The sequence below is a fragment of the Ruditapes philippinarum genome, unplaced genomic scaffold, assembly GCF_026571515.1.
Source record: "Ruditapes philippinarum isolate M1 unplaced genomic scaffold, ASM2657151v2 ctg1536_1_1_1_1, whole genome shotgun sequence".
NCBI lineage: Eukaryota > Metazoa > Mollusca > Bivalvia > Venerida > Veneridae > Ruditapes > Ruditapes philippinarum.
The window spans coordinates 108,065-124,714 of record NW_026865013.1 but is presented as its reverse complement, the minus strand read 5'-3'; the positions used below and the strand labels follow the sequence as shown (position 1 = coordinate 124,714).

Genomic DNA, 16,650 nt, shown 5'->3' with positions numbered 1-16,650 from the left:
AAAGTCAGTGCATCAAAACTTTCAAGTCTACCACCTTTATAACCCTTTCTGGTTACTCTTCAATAAGTAAAATAATCAATTCTATTGTAGAAACCCCATGAACATCCTTAGGACCTTTAGCTTTTACGGTGACTGGAATTCTGTGTAAAAGTGATATGTAATTGTTTAATTAAACTTGATTGCAGGTGATTGCCAAGCTTTCATTTCTAGCTATTTTTGCTTCAGTTCTTTATACTAATTATGTTTCGAGGTAAATGGATCCACCGTACTTATTTCTCCAGGAAAAAAAGTTTATTCAACGACGATGTTTCATAAATCAATACCCATGACACCGTTTTATGGCAAACTAATTTTCAAAGGGTTGAATTTCTAGATCGAATAATAGCTTTTTCTCGTGTAACATTCAACTAAGGATTTTATCGCTAAATGTTATGCGAGTATAAAACAAACTGAATGGTATTTTTTATGAATTTAAACGACGATACTGAAATTATCATGGATTGTTTTAAATGATCGAATCGGTGAACTTCCGGTGTTTGTTTCAATTACATTTACACACCCGAATAAATACAAAAAAATAGCCCGCATGCATTTGAATTATTTCGCCGAAGTATTTTTTCCAGGCCTGTCTCGCCTACATCAAATAATATAACGCCATGTTATGAATGTGACGTCATGGACATGAATTTTTCCGTAGAATAACGTTATCTATCTTCTTAATTGTTTATTGTTTAATTGGGTTTTACGCCACGCCGACACATTATAGGTCACATGGCGACGTTCCAGCTTTACTGGAGGAGGAAGACATCAGGTGCCCTTCCGTCTTAAACCGGATGTATGTTTTAAGTTGTTACATCCGGGAATGTATATTCTTTACCCACTTAACTGTAAATGATTGGCTTGCATGGTTGTAACTGTATATCTATTGTTTATATTTTATCGTTTTAGGATGTGCCTTTTTAACATACTGTGGTCGAGAAAGTGCTCTTCGTGCGCAGTCAGCTTTACACGAACAGAAAACTTTGCCAGGGGTAAGCTTGTATATCAGTTTAACAGTTGGTGTTTGTTTAATGTATATCACCCCTTTTCAAATACCCAATAACCCTACATAAAAACAAAACAGCAAAAAAATATTATAATAAAAATAACCACCCAACAACCAACACAATAAAACGGCACAAAACAAACAATTGACACATCTGTATGCGATCTTTCTTTTCATTACAACCGAATTTTGATGTTTTATTTGTAAATATTTAGGTGAAGTTCGTGAATTTTAATGTTTTATTTCGGGAAGTATTTCCTCTCCCATGTATAAGTTTGGAAACAACATAATGCATTCTTGAAAGTGAATCAAAAATTTACAGAGTTTATAGCAATTAAGAAGCTACTGTAACCATCTTGACCTGGCCATTTCAAATATTTGCAAATAAAAATTGTGGAATAGGAAAGAAAAACGTGCACTTTAAACTTTATATACGTTGTCAAAATAGAAAACGATTTGTTATTTCAAGATTTGGGAAAACATCATTGAAAAACAAAGCTTTCTTACTCATATTCTAATTTCAGATTGTTTTTTTTTATCCACATTTTGAGAATGTTAAGTAATGCATACTTAGTTTTGCTGGAAACACTCCTCATTCATTGTAAACAATAACACAACAGTTCAAAATGAAACTCATCACAAGACACAGTCCGGTTGTATTAAGTTATGTTTACAGGAACACGACTTCACCACCACTCCACCCCCCACCCACCCCCACCCACCTCTACATTCGATTTATACTACATTCTATAAAAATTAAAATATTTTGCGGAGAAGCAGTGTTTTCGTGTTTTCGCACAGCGTGCAATTTCAAACAATAATAGAAAACATTTTATAGAACATTATACTTGATCATCCAAATTAGATTTTCAAATGAAAAGCGAGTTATGTGTTATAAAAGAAAATAAAGCTACATATATAAGTAAGTAAAAACATATCTGTTTATCTATAGTCAAATAAAAACGTGTCAACGACCTTCATTTGCTCCAAAGCATGACCACTGCAAAAGAAATCGAATTAAATATTGTGAGATCGAATGCTTATGTTAATCATATATGATGTGGTATGTAATAGTGTTTGATATGATACATAATCATGGTATGATAATATGATATCATGATAATATAAATGTTCATATAATTTTATGGTACATAATACATGATCATGCTATAATGATATAATACCATGGTATGATACATGATCATGCTATAATGATATAATACCATGGTATGATACATGATCATGCTATAATGATATACAAAATGTAATACCATGGTATGATACATGAGGATGTTATGATGACATAAAACCATGGTATGATACATGATCATGTTATAATGATATCATAGGTTTTGATACATGATCATGTTATAATGATATAACATCGTGATATGATACATGTTCATGTTATTGATATGATATCATGATGTGAGACATGATCATGATAATATAACATAATATCATGGTGTATGATACATGACCTTGTTGTAATGCTTATAATATCATGGTATATGATACACGATCATATTATAATGGTATATGGTATATGATACCCGATGTTAAAATGATATCATATGCTATGATAATGATCATGTTTTAATGATACTGTGCTTTGAAATATGATATTATATCTTCCTATGATATATAATCATTAGTATGCTTAAGAGCCGATGTGCTATATGATCATGTTAAAATGATATAATATCATGGTATGATACATGGTCATGTTAATATGAAATCATGTTAAGGTATATTGTTTAAGAGGCGTTACGTGCACCTCGGATGAATGTAAATGAGCCGCGTCACGACAAAACCAACATAATGGCTTTATGGATCAAGACCAGCCTGCGCATCCGCGCAGTCTGATCAGGATCCATGCTGTTCGCTATTAGTTTCTCTACTTGTTTTTGGGTTTGTAAGCGAACAGCATGGATCCTGATCAGACTGCGCGGATGCGCAGGCTGGTCTGGATCCATGCTGGTCGCAAACGCACTATGTTGGTTTTGTCGTGACACGGCTCAAATAATACACATTACGCTTTGTTTATTGTACAATAAAACACCTCTATATCCTCCTTAATTCATCACGTTTTCCAGAGAACTAAATATAAGGTCATTGTTTGCATAATTTTCAACAAATCACGTTTTAAGTGCAAGTTACATACTTTTATTACGTTATTATTTATGGCTTTAATACAACATGTAAATCAAAATTGAGATTAAAATCTGTTTCACAACAATACTTTCAATATGTTTTAATCATTATTTATGCCTCTCACTTAAAAATTCAGATTTGACAAATAAAAGTTTTGTAAGATTTCCTACTGTATCACGTGGTATATTTATTAAACCAATGTTTCATATTTGATGAGTTAAAGCCACATTATTCCTCAGAAATCCATATATTTTTCAATTTCTTTTGGAATGTCAAACATGTGTTTAATAATGGATTAAGAGCATGTTAGATGTTTTACAACTGAAAAGGGTAGCGCTGAACATGCAGTTATGTGTTGAAATGTAGCAAAATGTGAATAAAGTATTATTTTGTCTTCCATACAAAATAATTATTCACTAAATTTATATCATTTTCTAACAGAAGTTTGTCTGTACGTGCTAATATTAGGTTTTGTTTTGTAGTTAAATGAAGCATGCCTTTTGAACATGTTTAAAAATAACAGCAACGATACATTCAAACTCGAATGACACAACCTATAAAACGTCTGAAAGAAATCAATGAAAAGTGATAAAAAAGAAGGAAACGTTTTGTAGCATAGTGAGTCTGGAGACTTGAGAGTTAATTGCTTAAGACACTTTATGTCTGATCTCCAAGAATAACCAATACGGTAGCCGCGAGGATAGTAAATTCTTTCTTTAAACGTCACCTCTGATTTCTGTGTAAAAGCAGTACGGTGACCGGTGTGATAGTACTTTTCAGTATCTGACAGAGAATACAAATTACAAGTCTTATGAGATAATAATGTTTCTGGGGTTTAGCGTGGGTGGTGAATAGGGAAGTTGAAAAAAAAATGAATAAAAAAGATATTCAATTAATAATTTATTTATTAACACGAGCAGCATAATTAAGGCACCAGAAAAGTGTCGTCTGTTACTTTGATGACAAAATAGACAAGATAAAAACAAAAATGACCTGAAATTGTTCTCAAATTAAATACAGCTTTTTTATCATGCACATGTGTATTTAAAGTTAAAAACATATCATGTATGTTTATTTAAAGGCCCATAATGCCATAAATGCTTTCATTTTAATTAAAAAAACAACCTTTAATTTCTGATATCATTTTACAGTTTCATAAAAAGAAGAAAAATACTCATTGCCATAAAGACGAACTATCTTCGGCTTCTTTTGCTCTTTGGCAATTGGTATAATTATAGTGAGTTAGTATTTTGTATGGAAGTCAAAATACAACTCCAACATTTGGTACCTTTATAACATATTATTGCATGTTAAATGCTACTGTATCTAATTGTTTTACATCTAAGATACTGTATATCCATTACCAAAATATTCTTTAACACATATCTGACCTTTCTACATAATTAAGAAAAATATTGATTTCTGAGGCATAATGTGCCTTTAAAAAGAGTATATAATTAAAATGAACAGTCAGGTTTTAAGTGCATTGTGATTTTTGCTGTATAAATAATAAAGTTGATCATATAAAATTACCAATGACAAGTTTGTAACATGACGATGATGTTATTGTAAAGTTTGCTAGATTCTGTTTTAGACATGACTTGATCAATACACAGTCAGATCTCGACAGGTGGCCGAACAATCTTTCTCTCTTATTTAATACAAATACTAATATAGAAATATCACATACAAAGAAACCGTTGCCATGGAAACCAGAACTGTACACACTAAAATAGATACATATTTTATTGTAGTTTTGTGGCACTATATGAGGTGTGGGATATACAAGACTTGTTATAATTCGGTATATGAGATGCTTTAAATAAAGTAGACGCGGTTAAGACCTTAATCTTAAAATGAATTAGTCTAAAAATGTATTAAAATGAAAATTTGATTGCAGTGTATGTTAGGTACAACCATGTCAAAATAAGAAAATTGATTAACATAGAAACCATGTTCCAATTTTTGCGTTGTTAGATGTCAGCATAACAGAAACCTCAGAAGTACAAAAAAGTGCACGAAGCCCATTTGACGGTATCTGGTACGTTAAGTACGGATGACATACTGTCCTACAAGCCTCCGCGAGACACAGACACAGCCAAAACAATGCTATGATTGGTCATAAATGAGAGAAGTCAGCCATGCTATGATAAAATAAGGACAACCCCCTTTCAAACTCATCGTATGATTTTGTACGAAATGTCCATGAAGGAGTTAGTGTCTTATTCTATTAATGAGCAAAACCTTACTTGATAACATACATAATTTATATATTGTTATTTTCATTGGACCTTATTTATGTAATGGGGGTATTTTCTTGTTTTGATACAGTGACTTTGAATCCCGGAGATGTTTTGAGGTTTGCTCTTTTTGAGTTCTAGAGGTCAAATGGATATTTTTGAAATGTCCATTGAATACGTCTTCACTCTGACGACATTCAAAGCCAAAAATCAAAACTTAAAACACACTTCCTATTTACCTCTTCTTCCCCTCAATGCCTCTGTAAAATTGTCAATGTTAGGGATTCACCATATGCCCCGTCATGCACATTTTGCAATGTACATTCTTGTCTTTCGTATACTTTTGAGTTAAGGGAGAAAACTGCTACTTGATTTGATTCAAGACTGATCAAGTTACTTCCCTTGGACTACATCATGAATTTCATTATCGTTAGTGTTAATTGAATATGTAGTTAACAACGTGTAAAATTCCATCTCGTGAATCTCTAGTTAGACCACAGAAGGTCACTGACAAATTATTATGAAAAACAGCGCGAAAGCTTTTATTTAACATGTTCATAACATTTTCATAACAAAAAATAAAACACACATTTTAAAAGAAATTGTAGGACGGTATTGTAACGAAAATGTTCTAAGATGAGCTTTTAGAGATTATTAAATCACTTTCCATATAATTATACTTGTGTCGCCAACGATGTTGAACCCCATTTGAATAAAACTATTTTCATTATCACCATATTCTCTGCATATGGGAAAAAACATGAAAAGGAAACAATTACTTTGACTATAAAATGAGGTAATTTAAAGATTTTTTCTTTGTCTCTCAAAATTTGAAAGATTATCACACCATTCCATGACCATTACCCAAAATCGATGCCTAACCGAATTATATTCAGTAAGTTGTAACCCCAGCCCCACCGCCAACTGAGTGTGGGGGATAGTGGGGAATTGAGCTTTTGAGCTTATGCCTGTTGTAGCATTGTCGGTTAGTACGGTGATTGTGTTGCGTCGAAATGACGAGGGATATGTCTTGTATTTAAACAATGTGGGGCATTTAACGCATATTTTGCAATCTGACTGTGCATGATGAATTTACATGCTGCAATAGCCAAAAGTGAAAAAAAACGCTTTTTTCCCATGGGCGTTTGTTACAACTGAATGTTGCATAGAAATAAGATAGTTGTAGCAGCAAATATCAGTATCTATATACCCTTTTCCTCGTTAGAAATAGAAATATACAAGCTTTGAAATAAATATTGCACGACTTAAAGATTTCCTTACATGTATAGTCAAAGGGGAAGAATCAATACTAATTCAGTCCATTTGTTTCATTTGATTATCTTTCGTTCCGGATTTTGTATCACGGTAATTTAGAATGTCGTGAAGATAACATCTCTGTTGATTTTTTTTTCAACTGTCAATCAAGTTTTTTGTAAATGGATCTTGCTGGCCTGTAGATGGAACGTGGGCCTCCGTGGCCGATAGGATAGGGTTGCTGACTAAATCAATTGCCCCTCACCTTTGACAGGACATTGTTTCATATTAGGAAGATATATATATGATAGATAACTGAAGGTCGGTGACTCTGCTCGGGTACCAGCGCTTGCCTGAAATATTGCATGAAGGGAAATCTACAACGAAAAGGGGGGCAACTCGAATTAAACTTTAGTATTGATATATTTGTGTAAGGGGCATAAATCTGTCTAGACTTGGATTATTTCTTTCTGCGATTACTTCCCGTTTAAGCTTAGAGAGAAACATGCCATTGCAACAATTCAGGAGAACGAATGTATACCTCATTACAACTCCGGAAACCAAGTTGTTTTGATTAAGTTTGAATCAAAAGAAAAGCAGAGAACAAGAAACACAATTTGTAAACAATTCGACTGGTGAAACATACGCTTCGAGTTTAAACAAATCCTTACTATATATACATGCATAAAGTTTCTTGATCTGTGCCGCATCTGGCATTTAGCATAAACATTCTTTTTTCAATTTCAACATTTTTTATGGATATCCAACTCGCGTTCTCTAAAACATGTTTTGGTTATAATGTACATATCACTCATGACGTCATAATTTGTTTTAATTCGCTTGTTTAGTCCTTATATTAAATGACTACATATCTCAGTCGACACTTTTGGCGAAGTATTTTTTCAGCAAATACTTTTAAATGTTTTCTCCGAAGGATTACGTTCTTTTTGGAAACGGTACAAAAACCACAGTGAAAAGAAATAGTTCTACATAAATAGGGTTTTAATTCCTTAAACAATGCGTATAATTATCTTTATGAGTTTTTGGCTGTCTATGTTTAATTATGTACTGCACCAAATTACCCACAAATTAACCCCAAGGCTGAAATCTCACATGATGCTGCATGAATTTTTCGGGAACATTTCTAAGAGCTCTCAATAAAAGACTTATTATTGCTTTGAGGTTATCTTTAACTGCCGAATATTGTTCATTAAATATGAACATAAATATTTATGGTATGACAAATCTTTATTTTCTTCAAATTTGTAAAATATAAATAAGACATAAGGTAGGTAATTCAACCCTTTATGAGGAAATGTCTATACAGATATAATATTTTTGATTTGTTTATTTTGGGAATTTCCTGCATGGTTATTAAAATTTCTTTAGTCATGTACAATTGTTGTTGAACAATTCTGATGACGTCACAGAAATTAATGATGGAATCTCTTAATATGTAGATGAGAAATTAATGCTAATTTTAGATTTGTCTTATTGCTAGTGTCTGACATACATTTGCAAAACAAAATAACAAATTTTCAACAACAACAACAAAAACACGTGACATATTCTTCAAGTAATGCCTATATTCACCGACTACTGAGACGAGACAAAAAACCGACGCTTAATTTATGTTAAAAACATTACATATGTATGAAATATTTTGTTATAATAAGTATAGACCTCAAACAATTGAATAAACCTTAAATGCTTCATTAAAAGCCAAAGCTACCCTCCGCTTGTATGTGTATTCTATGTTAAATGGGGGTTTCGAGAAATGAGAGTACGGACCCGGTCAACCCTCGGCGACAACCTTATCAAATAAAATACGTTTTACGCCAGTACTGATTTGTTCTAGGAAATGCACTCGGAAGTTATTAATAAAAGTTAGATTAAAGTTGATTGCTTTCACTGTGAAACATAAATTAATGTTTAAACCAAAAACGTTCACGATATAAATTTCAATGATATTCAAAATAATGATTATTTCATCTAGATTTATTCCAGTAAGACAATACATCAGTATTTAATATTTTATCTAGAGTCGACATTAAAGATTGTATTTCGTACATGATGTTATTTTATCAAGTTATGTTCGGTGATATTTTGTCTTCTATCAAAGAGGGTGTCTACAGAGACTATTCTAGTCATTAAATATTACCCCATGTTATTATATGCGTCCCATTTTAGTTCATTATGTAGTTATATAAAAAAAATTAATTTCAAATTGTCGCATCAAATTTATCTGACTTGAAAAATTAATGGAAAACGAACACAATAACAATAATCTTCTATAGAATCATATCTACATGTTAATGGTTTTATATGTTAATGGATTTATATGGTCATGGTTTTACGTGGAAATGGATTTATATGTTAATGGACTTATATATTAATGATTTTACACGTTAATAGTTTTATATGTTAATGATTTTGCATGTTAATGGTTTTACACGTTAATGGTTTCACGTGTTAATGGTTTTACATGTTAATGATTTTACATGTTAATGGTTTTAATTGTTAATGGTTTTATATGTGTCACGGTTCAGAACTGTTCACTTAATAGGGGAGAAAATGTGTAAGCGGCCGGATAGCTCAGTCGGTAGAGCCGCGGAACGGTATTCCGAGGGTCCCGGGTTCGAGTCCCGGTCAGGCTGCACATTTTTCTCGCCCTGTGACATTTGGCGCCCAACGGGGGACCGTGACTGATTACAGCTCAGAGTTTAATTTACATTGCTCTGTAACTCTGTGAAATTCGAGGACGAATTTCAATATAGCAGGGGAGTATGTCACGGTTCAGAACTGTTCACTATATAGGGTAGAAGATGTGTAAGCGGCCGGATAGCTCAGTCGGTAGAGCCGCGGAACGGTATTCCGAGGGTCCCGGGTTCGAGTCCCGGTCAGGCTGCACATTTTTCTCGCCCTGTGACATATGTCAATGGTTTCACATGTTAATGATTTTATATGTGAATGGTTTCACATGTTAATGGTTTTATATGTTAATAGTTTTACGTGGAAATGGTTTTGCATGTTAATGGTTTTTATAGGTTAATTTTTTTATATAGTACAAACTATTTTCCAGGTAACATTTGATTTGAGAGCATCTTGTCTGCCGGTCCCAACATTTTAGAGATTCTAGACATTCTAGACATTTTGTAAAATAAATGGCACATTCAAAATGTCTGTAGAAGTTATCTAATTTTGATTCTAATGGAGAAAGAATATATAAATAACACATGGGTTTGTGGGTAACAGTAAAAATATCATCCCGAGGAAAATACTTTTACCCGAGGCGTAGCCGAGGGTAACAGTATTTTTACGAGGGATGATATTTTTACTGTTACTCACAAACCCATGTGTTATTTATTTTATTACCCCGAACAAAAATACTGAGATGATCTGAAATTGTCAACTAAATCTAACTGTAATAAAAATAAACCAAGAGTAACAATAACAAAACTGTCCTTACCTTTTAAGTTTTAATTGTACTTTACTGTAGGCCTACTTGAGAAGTTTTCTTTTTCTTTTATTCTTTAAGCAAGTGATGATATCTACAAATCATAAACATACAATAAGGTAGGTTTTATTTAGGAAACAAAACACTAACCCATTTACACGGTTATGATCTGTGAAATCTGATCCTTCTGTTTCCAGAATATTCTTAGCATGGTTTTTGACAAAATAACGATGATATCCTATGTCCACCATATCTGTAACGTTTCACTGATTAAATTTGTTAAATAATCCTTTGTTGTATGCTTAAATCTTCTGCATGTTTCAGTTTGACACATAATTATATACATTGCAATCACTTCCGTTGAAAACGGATGTTCACTTTTTGACTATTGAGCAAAAAGATATTTTATACGCGAAAAGTACACCAGGGTACAAACAACTAAATTTTACGAGTGTCATAGGGACTCCAGAGGAGAAATTGAGGTCCTATCGGGGTTTAACGTTGAAAATAAGAATGAATCGAGAAAAAATGGCGGCCATTTTATTTCATTTTATTTAGGAAATAGACCACGTGACCCGTTAAAAAATACTGTTACCTATGTAACAGTACAAAATTCTTAGTCACGTGGTACACTTGCATTAAGAGTAAAAATAACTCCCAGAGGGCTATGGGAAATTAGCATTACGAAAAAAGTGAGGGGTAATAACAATAATTAATGTTGTCTCATAAAAAAGAAAACACTTCATATATAAAGTGTTGGATTTAATGTAATATTGTTTCATGTAAAATTGAGTTTCGACAATTTTTTTGACAAAAAAATAGCAACACAAAACAACAGCAACAACAACAAAAGATGAGAGGAGTTCTATAGTTACAAGCTGAATCTTTGATATGATGTAGTGTCTTACAATTGTGTACATCTCTATTTTGTCCTCTATTCCATATTTACAATTGATTACCGTTAACAAAAATCCACGTGATTTTGTTCCAACGGAAGACACCAGTATTTCTTATACCATCAACTTTTAGCAGTCGGTGTGAAAGGCAAATACGTAACATAAATAATTCACGTGCGCTGGATTTCAGTGATTTTCGTGCGGTTCCCGCTTTTTTCCAGCTTGCGGATACTGTACGAAAATGTACTTTCTAGTCGCATGCAAATAGTGGTTATTGTTGAATTCTCAAACCATTCTAGGGCATTCTAAATTACTGCCGCATATTGGATTTATTTTCTACCAAATATTATAGTTTTTTTAACTGGTTTATATAGTTTATTACATGCTTCGTGACTTACACACATATATACAGGAAATATAAAATAGAATCACAGAACGATGCCGTACTACGTCAACATAGAGGTAAAGTTACTATTGATTAGTATTAATTTGTGTTAGCATTCTCTGACAACAATCTCACTATTTTAAATGTTAAATTACAATGTAATATTAAGTTGTTTATATTTTGCCTGATTTACTGGATTGTATGGTGAACAAGGATGAACATACATTTATTAAAAATGATGACGTAAAAAAGATATTATAAATGTACAATAGATAAGTTGACACATTTACTAAATGTTATTTATTTTCCACTTCACGGGTTTTAAATTAATGAAGGCCCATCCTCACAGTCGCATCAAATTGTCGATTTTTCCAGGTATATATTGTTCATAAATTATACATACAGGTTTCCATGTCCAATTTACTAGATTTACTATTATTTCTAATCAGTTTTGAAATTTATAAAATGCAACTTTCCTTCCTTTAATATATAGTTCTACATTTTTCTGAAGAAAAAATTATACATGTACATATATGTGTATGTAATGCTGGCATACTTTAGAGTTATAACATATACCGTAAATTGATCGCTTTTACGTTAATAAAGCATGATCATAATTTGTTTTGTTTAAATATGAACATTAATTTAAAACAGTTTATGATGTGTTGATATTGATAGTGATATATTAATTATTTGTTTGACTGATTAATTATTAGTTTGACTGAACACTTGAAAAGTATTCAAACGGAATGCATTAAACACACGTCTAACTGTACAAGAAATGAGATCATTTTAGATCCCAATGATGTCAAGGTCTTAAGGACCCCACAATGTCGAGCTTTTTTAGGATCCGATAATGTCGAGCTTTTTATGACATTTTTTTAATCCAATGATGTGAAGCATTTTTGGACCCTTTAATGTCGAACATTTTTAGGGCCTGTAATGTCGAACATTTTTGGGCCCTGTAATGTCGAGCTTTTTAGGACCCTTTGATATCGAACTTTTGATGCCCAATAATATCCAGCATTTTAGCACTCTATCATGTCGGACTTTTGATGACCCAATGATGTCGGGCTTTTTACGACCTTATGATGTCGAGCTTTTTAGGACTCTATGATGTCGAGCTTTTTAGGACCTTTTGATGTCTCTGTTTACCCGAACAATGTACGATATCTATTATATATAATTATGAATGATGTAAATCTAATTCAGTTATCACTCAAAGTCCTGCATGATTTTTCGCTGTGGATTTAGATTATCTTTCATTTAGAAAAGATACCGGTTTTCGCTGAAAATCAAGTACGCTTTCCCCATATACATGTATGATTCGTGGACAATAAATTCTATGACGGCAAATTAAAAGACTTCTTTATAATACGTTCCAAGTTTAAAGGAATTCCACTGAGGTTCAAACGCCTGAAAAATAAGATTTGAATTTTCATAGATCAGCTGAGGCTCTACAAGTAGAAAGATAAACAAAAGATAATTAAGAAAAATGTTCAGAAATTAATTGAAAATCGTATTTTGTGCTAGTTTCAACATTGCAACGCTTTTCAATTTGGAATCAGTCTTCATAATTGAAATAATCATTCATGAAAAACGGAGTGAGCAAATGATCTGAAAATTTTGCACATAAGATATTGGTCTAGATCTACATTAGATGCAATATTAATTTTGAAAAAATATTTCTAGCCCCGTCATATCAAAAAACCTCAGCTGAGTCCCTAAACATTACACTAGAAGTTTTGTAGTTAGTAAACAGTTTGACACGTTTATGGAAAACAAAGCATAATTCATATTCTGTTGTGTTCAAGAAAAAAAGTTCACGTTGAACGCTATAAAAATTGTCTTTTTTTTTAATTTTATCAAAATCAAACGCATCTCAGATATACGGAAGCACAGAGTGGACATGCTAAAAATGTGTTTTATAATCTCACGAGGATATTACATCTCAAATTGCAACGGTCATCTTAAAACTATTTTACTTGAGTTAATCTGGAACAAAAAATTAATGGCTGTTTTTGTCCCAGAGTAAATCGATGTTAGAAAGTGCATATAACATCTTGTCCACCATATCGTTTTATATATTCTAACTCAATTGTTGTAAAGTGTATTTGTTACATTTTGTGATGGAATATCATTAAATATTCATCATTTAGGAAGTCTAAGACATATCTATGTAAATTTGGAATATGTAAACAGACACTGATCTTATCACTTTTATTTATTTTTCATTTATAAACAGACGCCAAGTCTAATACAGTCACTTTTCATTTTTATTTCCTCGACTGCCCACGTATTACTATCATCAAAATATATATTAAAACATACACATGTACTATAAACTGTACATTAAATTAACAAAACTATAACACATTCTACCAAGGCTTCAAATAATTGAAATAGGTGTATGCATTTTCGAGTAATATAGTTAAACGTTTCCTGGAAACACTTAGGAGTTTTTTTTACCTACTGACAGACTTTTTGTTTTCGCTGTTAAAAGTAAGCATACCTGTTCCATCCGCTACTAACCAGAGACTAGAGCGTACTTAAGGTGAAAGGTTTACTGTCAAAACGTTTTTTTCCTCGCTCAGAAAATTAATTAGTCTTACATTCTTTTTTTTTTTGCACATCTCCTACCTCATCTACTTACTCTCCCCATGTCGATAGTAGACCGTTCCAATTATATATCTTGTCATATCTTGATTTTTTTCAAATTTTCAAATTGAACTCACCGTTAGACATGACGTTTTAATAGAGTAGTGTCCCTTGAATACTCATTAAAAAACTTTTTTTCTTAAATCAACGCTCGGATGTTTGCCACAAATCTAATTAGTGTAACTTTTAGTATTTGAACTGGAAACAGAATTACAAAAAACATTGTTCCCTATTCATTCTTTGTTTAAATGAATTATATATGTGTAAAATATAAATTTCAAATTTGCAGTCAGGTTACACGTGTACTCATCTTAAGATCAAACGTGGGGGTGGGGAAATTTGTTTTTTCTTTGATGAAAAGAGGGAAAAGACAACATTAATATCTTGTTAGACAGACTTATTAACATCCTTTTATCTCCTTTCTGTATTAAACTTGTTTTATGCTAATAACTGACAGCAGAATCGAAATGCTAATGTCTCTTGAATTTCACTTTTCGCTACTTATCTGAACTTTCGGTTCGATTTATGTCCATTTGTCTCGATTTATACGCTTTCGTCCATTAAAGGTCTCCGTTAATGATGTTTTCTAGTGGTTTATAACGCTGAAACGTAATGCATTCAAAACCAAGCTTGATGTATAAGAACAATAAAATTTCTCAGACATTAATAGAACTGGGGATATAATTTCAGGACGGTTTACGGGAGAATTCCTATTTGTTGTAACCCTATGCAAAAAGACGAAACATATCCAATGAGAGACTGGTTCTGCAACAAAACTGTTTGTCATCCTTTTTAATGAACAGTGTCTGAAGTTCCATCACAACTATAGTCAAACTCGTGTAGACGACCATCTGTGAACTAAGACCGGGCATGTTTTTACTAATTTCAGTGCTCGCAATGTATGCTATGACGTTGATTTATTTATTTAAAGCATAGAGACAAAAATACTTTTCACTACAGTCATATATTTAATAAGGAAAAAAGTTACATAAAAAATCATTTAGAGCGACAACTTGCTCATCAAGATGGCACTGATCGATCGCCATACTAAGCTAACACACTCAGATGAATAAAAAAATCAACACATTATAAATTTTGTAAAAATAGGCAATACTACAGAATGCTAATTTATGCTTTAGTTATTGTAAAATGGTCAGTTGAACACAAGCACATCAATTTGATACCAGCACAGTCTAAAAGATGCTAAGCTCACATGCAAGGAAGCTAAACGGAGAGAGTTTCTAAAAAAGCTTTTCAAGCTTCCTACTCAATCTGTACAATTTATTTTTTGTCAATTATCATGTTAATGTAATGTTTATAAACAGAATAGTGTTTAAACTAAAGGAAGCTAGATTCAGGAAAGGTTCTGTACAATAAATGTTTAGTTCTGAACAAGCTCAATACGCACAAAAGCTTATTTCAACTCAAACATCAGCTCAGTTCAACAAAAACTCATTCAACCATTTGTTGAACACAATTCAAGACAAGACTACTTCAATGCAAGTTCATTTCAACAAAAACTTATTTCAAAACTAGCTCAATTCAACATAATAACAGTTCAACACTAGCTCAATTTAACAAAAACTTAGTGGAAGTTTTTTTAAAAAGCTTTTTAGGTTATATAGTACTAAGTACATATAATTATTTAGGTTATTTAGTACTAAATACATTCCACTTTAAAGGTTATATAGTACAAAATACGTACTAAATACATATAATTATTATATCTGCATGAAATATGTTACTAACTTCGACATAATTTTAAAACTTATTGACAGTAATTACCTGTCTAACAAATATTATATGTTTATGTATGTATACATCTATGCAATAATCTCAACAATAAACATGTGGATTGAATCTTCTTATTAAAATATTTAATGGCTAACTAAGGTTTCATGATTTCAATTAAGTTTGAAACTCAATTTATGCTCTCCTTATATATTTCTAAAGAAAACCCACTATAAAAAAACTGAATATTAATTTTCTAGGAATTGGTGGTAAAAGATGAGTATAAGAAATAATGTTTCTTATTATGTGTTTGTAATAAATAGAATATTGTATCCGTGAACTAAATTTATTAAACTCGCTAAATAAAAAAAACACCATGCCGGCCAGATGCTTGCATAGCATGAACTTATATTCAACTCGCTCGATAAATTTGGTATTGAACTTTAACTCATTCAATATACTCTATCTACATGAACATGCAATGCAAACTTTATTCAATATATATCCATGCGTTCATGCAACGTAAAAATAAATTATAGAAAAGATATTGATTGAAATACATTAATAACTTGCAACTATACTTTTAGATAAATCTTTTATGTATTCTGTAACTAACAGCCTAACAGCAGTTTGAGATTTAAAAAATAAAAAACGTTTGCTTCATGTCAGAGAGTCGTCTTTCCTAAAAACTAATTTGACTTAATAATTAAGTAATAGTACGCATATTCTTTATTGTCATGAACTTAACATAGATTTGTGTCAATAACTTAGTTCAGAAAAGGAAGTTTATTTAGTTGATTTCCGCTATGTTGACATGTTGATTGAGACCA

The 16,650-nt window shown here is 31.9% G+C and overlaps 1 protein-coding gene across 5 annotated transcripts in view; it reads left to right on the top strand.

Moving 5' to 3' along the window:
- Positions 1-950: 950 nt before the first annotated feature.
- Positions 951-16,650, top strand: part of LOC132727550 (CUGBP Elav-like family member 4) — a 73,531-nt gene continuing 57,831 nt past the window's right edge. For 2 of the 5 annotated variants that reach the window (XM_060713100.1, XM_060713099.1), the window contains exon 1: positions 951-1,031. Coding sequence is in view for 2 of the 5 variants with exons in the window: in XM_060713093.1 (XP_060569076.1) it covers positions 11,485-11,508 (24 nt within the window). In the remaining 3 variants the exon portion in view is untranslated. Of the gene's footprint in view, positions 1,032-11,259; positions 11,509-16,650 lie in introns of those variants that run through there. The other 3 variants (XM_060713095.1, XM_060713093.1, XM_060713094.1) reach the window with 3 other exon arrangements.